Here is a 6,000-nt window from a genome sequence, read left to right as displayed (position 1 = left end):
ATCGTAAATCAACAACTTTTGAAGATTGCGTAAATTTTTTTAAGTTGAAATTATCTGTTCAAAAGAGCAAAAACATCAAAAGCTTTTATTATATTTAAATGCGGTAAAATTGAATGCTTATGAATACGTATTGTAAGAGAAGCTAAGCTCAAACTTGCGGGTTTTTTATTCAATTAAATTGACGTAGAAAGTTTTTCAAAATTATCAAAAATTTTGGCCAATTAGGGATGTTATACCAAGTTCTGAAATTTACGCGAAAAACCTTTTTTGGCAACAGTATATATTTTTTCGAGTAATGCAATTAGCAAAACTACAGCTATTCAAATTCTTCTGTAGTTATGGCGGAATTATTTTGAAAAAGTCGACATTGCTTCGATAAACATGATCCATAATTGAAGATATCGCAAACTTTTGAACAGAAAACGACAACTCGTAACAAGACAGCTTGTAAAAGTAGGTGGAATCCCTCATACGCGAAGTAAACATTTCCATGGACTAAATATCGATATTGGCCGAATATAAAAACGGCAGAAATATACAAAATTACCAAATTGTCACTGACGCCGCCGAATTGGAAAAAAATCTATATTTGAAGAGTTTCGTTATGAAAGAAGCAAAATATTGCTTCCTTTAATTGAATGGCAGTTGCTTCTTTTTAAAATTTGACTTTCGGCTAATTTTAATTTCGGTCATTCGCACACGAGTTTTTTCGCCCGCATTCGGTCTTTCGCGCATGAGAATAGCCCCAGCAAAAATAGACAGCTCACAATATTCAGGAAACAATAACTGATCAGATCCCTTCAATCTAGATATGTGCGACACACACTAAACCAAGCACATTATATCACTCAAGTCGAGTGTAATTGTAGAGGAGATAATTGCATTGTCTAACTCTTCACTCGGACAAACAGCTAAATTGTTATTATTCCGACTTTCGATACGAAAGTAACGGAATATTTGTGCTCGCGGTGGGTTTTTTTTTCTTCAGACAAACTTCGACTTTTTAACTAGCCATTTTTGACGGAATTTTTTTTATATCATTCAAAAGGTATTGTTGCCTTGAGCTTAAACTTGAAAAGATATTTCACCTGTGATCATTTTTTGTAAAGTTATGGGGGTTTAAATATTGCCATTTCGGCCAATTTGGGACAATTAACGCTCGATATATTTCGCTCTATTAACGCGTAAGCGGAGAATATTTATTCCGTCAAAGAAATCGTTCCAAATTGGTTGATAGAAGTTTATTTGCCATAATTGATTTGTTACAATGAGCGAAATCTATTCATTTGTACTTTATATGGCGTGTGGGGGATAATTTTATTTAAAAAAATTCAAGTTTTAGAAAAAAAAATTGTTCATTTTTTTTATTACATTTAATTTTTATGTTACTACTGCTCAATAAACCTTAAAGGCAGTCGAAACATTCAGGGCTTCGCCCTGATACGAGCAGTCTTGTTTTTTCCCCAACCTTGTGAGTATTAGACATAAAAAACACTCAATTTAGCGAAATTCAGCTAACAAATATAGTATGCACTAATTTACATGAATATACTTATCAAAAGGCATATTAATAGGTCGGGGGCGAGTTGTCTTTAGTTGCGATTTTTTGCTGTATTTTTTTGAATGAAAGATATTCCGCTACGCCATAAAAATGTGAACAATGTTCCCAAATCAATTATACAATTCTTATAATATCCCAACTTATAATTAAACAACATAGTCAACTAACATTTGGAAAAGAGTAATGAACGCAAAAAAACTGAAAAAAAACTGACTTGTATTTTCAAGATACTTCAACTTTTGACTTCCGAAGAAAAAAATAGATAGCCTTAAAGCTCTTTTTTGCATAACAATTTATAATGAACACTTGTTAAAATTACCTCAATTTGAGAAAACTGGATCAATACGTAAATATTTTGTTTCGCTAGAAAAACTGATAACTAAATTCCATTTTCAAAATCAGAAGTCGATCACATCTTTCGTGACCTTGACACTTTTGATGTTCGATAGTGGAGTTTTCCTTACTTTTAACAATAAAAATTCATTGAGCATCAAAAAAATCAGATTTCAGACCGCGAAAAATTTAAATTGAGCGTCAACAAATTTTAAAACTTTTACCTGAAAAAAATCAGAAAGACCTAAAGACTCTTAATAACCTCCAACAGCATCTAAGGTGACAATTTTCATCAAAAACAGAAATTTGTCTTTTTAAAATGCCTGGTTTAAAGAATGATTTTGGGCAGAATTAATTTCGAATCTCATATAAATTCTTATTTTGATTAGGAGCAATTTATCAGAGCTATCCTCTTTGAAAGCGACTAAAAATGCCAGTTCACACTAAATGTTTCAATTTCTTGAAAACGAGTTAAATTCTAAGAAATAGTCGAGTTAAGTGAAGTTTTCAAGCTCAAGAATTCATTTTTTTTTCGCTTATTATGTTTCGCCTCACTTGAAATTTTTTCCGTTTAATCGAGAAAAAGTCACTTCTGTGAACAACTTAATGCAGATCATATAAATTGAAACTTTCAGTAATGATCTTATTTGGTCATTTGTCCATTTGGTTATTTGGCCATGTGTAGCTCTGATAATTAGCGCTATGTTAAAATTTTATCCAATTTTATTTTAAAATTTCATCCAATTTCTTTTAATCCAAAATCATCATGAAGAAAGCACTTTTTACCGAGCAAAAAAAATAAAATGCGCTTAAAATTGTCCAATAGTGCATAGCAATGAATTCAAAAATGAACCTCACTTTCACTTTGCCCATTGATACTTAATAACAGAACAAGCCAAACATAGTCAATACAAACTTGTCAACGGGCCGGGCCGACGTTTTCACTTTTGTCAACGGGCCTTACTTTTATTGACTAACCAATTTTATGTTTCAGTGCGCACTGATTGCGGTCTGACGGTATCCGAAAGACGGGCAAAACTTCGCCTACAACCGTTGAGGCAATTGAAATGGTTTCCATGGCTTTTAAAAAAGGTCTTTATAAATAAGTAAAACAATTAATTAAAATTGTTTTGAAACAAATTTGTTTTTCACCAAAAAAGCAGCAACGGGCCCCAACGGGCCGATATTTAATAAATTTCCTGTTTATCGGGCCGCCAACGGGCTCGACTTGAATTATATCGGGCCGGGCCGGGCCTCAATTATGGCGGCCCGTTAACAAGTCTGAGTCAACATGCAGTCGGAAGAGTCAATGAACGCAAGTAACAGAATTGACTTGTTTTTTTTCTGACAAAATTTCAACCTTCGAATTTCTGAGAAAGAAATAGATGGACTTGAAACTCTTTGAGTTTCTGAACAATTTATGATTCACTTTTTTTGATAAAATCAAGCTAGTTCGAGAAAACTGGATTAATAGCTAGAAATTTGACTTCGCTGGGATATCTGATCTTTGAATTCGTTTTTGAAACCGTAAGTCAATCGCATTTTTCGTGACCTTTAGTTTTGCTGTTCGATAGTTAAAATTACCTTTCTTCTAATAATGGAAATGAACTGAACTTTAAACAAATTAAAGTCAAACCGCGAAAAGTAAATTTGAGCTTGCACGAATTTTGACTTTCCTGAAAAACGAAAAAATCATCACGACCTATATAAGAGTCTGCAATACGTAATCTCTTAGAAACTTGCTTAGATAGCCCCTGCGAGTGCCATTACAAGTTGTCCTAGTTTTTTTTCGGATTTCAATAGATACCACGCCAATAAGCAGCGAGCACTGATCAAGATGATTCTCGGATCACCAACCTCTTGATTGCGAGTCTGATGCACTCTGTACTGCATCTCCCCTGATAAGCGGCACGTATATTGTTGGCGACTGGACCTGCTTTGAGTACTAATTGAATATTTCTGAAGATAACAATGTATTTTACAAAACTCACCTCATTTTGAAGAGATGCTTACAATAGGGGTAGATCTTCAAGTAAAAACACTTCATAAAGCACTAAGTTATAACTACATAAATTACTCTTTTGAAACGTGAAATTAGTAGCAAAGCACAAAACCCTCCGTCTAAATTTACAACAATTTAATACATCATGCCATCCGAAAAAGTATTCAGGCTTGCAATTTACATAAATCAGTGCGCTTCCGTCACCCGAAACAAAAACATAACTTAAAGCACAATTCCAGATGCATGGAAACAACTAAACACAATTAAATTTGATACTTATTTCAGACATGAAAAATGATGTATACAGACAAAACTAAACGTAGCTAACTTTACCCAGAGTATAAATCAATTCTCACAGATTTATTAATTTCACTGTAGCCATAACCACACATGAAAACTACCAGTCTTCAGTTTTTTACAGCCTTCCGTGAAATCTAACAGTCTTCAGAGTTGCTGTTAAGTTGGCGGCAAGAAAAGAGTTCGAATTTTCTCTCTCAGGTCAGGTCTCATGTTCCTGGCAGCCACGATTAGTCTTGACATGTCTCCTATGCGCTGCACTGTGTTGTTAGCACTGGAGGTCTGTCCTCCAGGGGGGAGGAGGGGGTTGTTGTTTCCCCCAAGTCCCCCGCCGCCTGTGTTCGCATATACGTTTGTGGAATACTGGGTAATTGCACATGTTCGCATGCCTAAAATACATGATCTATCATCACACGCATCCATCCAACGCTTAAACATCGTCCGTTGAGAAGCGTGAAATTCGATCTCTATATAAGCTATGTACAGGCAAAAACTTCAATAAAGAAGTTAGTTGCCTGACGCCCACCATGATACTTTCTCTTAGCTAGTTTTAAAAACCTTTGTCTGGGCACTATGAACTCTTTGACTTGAAAAAAAGCCTTTCACGATTAATTACTTGTATTTAGTCGCCTATCAGTTCCATGACAAGTTTGAAATAGAATACTTCACCCTTAGGATATGGCCATTTAATTGCTGCAATTCAAAATAACTTGATTTTTTGCAAACACTAGCAAAAACACGACAAAAAAGCTTTAGGAAAAGTCATAAGAAAAAAAATAGAAATAAGGCCCGGAATTAGTAAAAACTCATCTAGGTCTGGGATTCGAGCTTCGACCTACTGCAATCAAGAGGTTTTGAGTCTCACGCACTAACCACTCAAGCTTAACAAAAGACAAACACTGGTCACGAATAAAGCAATTACATATGCTAATCAATTGCCAATGCCATTCAGCAAAAGTGACACTAAATACAAATAGACTCAAGTTTTTAAGTAAAAATTTGGATTAAAACAAAAAGAAGGCATCCACACAAGTTTGCATGTAACAAATCCACATAAAGCCACATTATGTAAAAACTTCAAAAAATTGCGAGATAAACAGCGGCGAAGCGGAGCTTCGCACCACTTGCGATACAACACAATTATAAAAAAACATAAGTCGAAAAAAAATTGAAAAATGTTAAGAAAAACAAGGTGAACCTAAATTTTCGTATAACTCAATAAAGGACACCTAGGGCCCAGCTAAAGCTGAAAGCACGTGTTTCATATTTTTGAAAATTTTTATACCGATGTGGGACAAAATGCGTAACTTCGAAAACTGGACTTTGCCCAAAACCTTAGTTTCTCTACTAAAATTAGGGAGAAGAGTGAAAATGTTAGAGATTTTGGAATATTTCCAAAGTCATAACATTTATCTTACAGAAAAGTAAAAAGTAGCCTCTTCTGCAAGAAAAAATGCGCAACCGCTTATTTTGATTCAACTTTCAATCTCAGATTTGATAGGGTAGTTTTTAAGAAAATTCAAAAACTTTCTAAAAAAGGTCAAAGTTCAAAAACTTGACTTTTCTAAATCCGTAACTTTTTTTCTGTGAAAAACAGGTTGTGGCCAATAAAGTAGAGAAGACTCCCAAAATCGGGTTCCTCGATTGAACACTCAACCTGAGAATTGGCACGGTAATGTTAAAATAAAGTCATAAAACTTCCAGAAACACGGTCAAAAATTCAAAAATTTCACTTGTTTGAAGGCCATAACTTTTTTCAAAACAAATTGGGCGAAGCAAAAAAACAAAATTCAACTTCCAACAACAT

The 6,000-nt window shown here is 34.3% G+C and overlaps 2 protein-coding genes across 2 annotated transcripts in view; both read right to left on the bottom strand.

Moving 5' to 3' along the window:
* LOC134851945 (spermatogenesis-associated protein 17-like) overlaps nt 1-6,000 on the bottom strand; it is a 290,103-nt gene that overhangs the window by 236,367 nt on the left and 47,736 nt on the right. The gene's annotated exons all lie outside the window — the stretch shown is intronic.
* LOC134850893 (zinc finger SWIM domain-containing protein 8-like) overlaps nt 3,887-6,000 on the bottom strand; it is a 32,277-nt gene continuing 30,163 nt past the window's right edge. The window contains exon 16 of the mRNA XM_063866667.1: nt 3,887-4,582. Coding sequence (XP_063722737.1) covers nt 4,353-4,582 — 230 coding nt within the window. The 3' untranslated portion in view covers nt 3,887-4,352. The remainder of the gene's footprint in view (nt 4,583-6,000) is intronic.

This window comes from Symsagittifera roscoffensis, chromosome 7 (assembly GCF_963678635.1).
Source record: "Symsagittifera roscoffensis chromosome 7, txSymRosc1.1, whole genome shotgun sequence".
NCBI classification, from domain to species: Eukaryota; Metazoa; Xenacoelomorpha; order Acoela; family Convolutidae; genus Symsagittifera; species Symsagittifera roscoffensis.
This window is presented reverse-complemented; position numbering and strand designations above follow the sequence as displayed.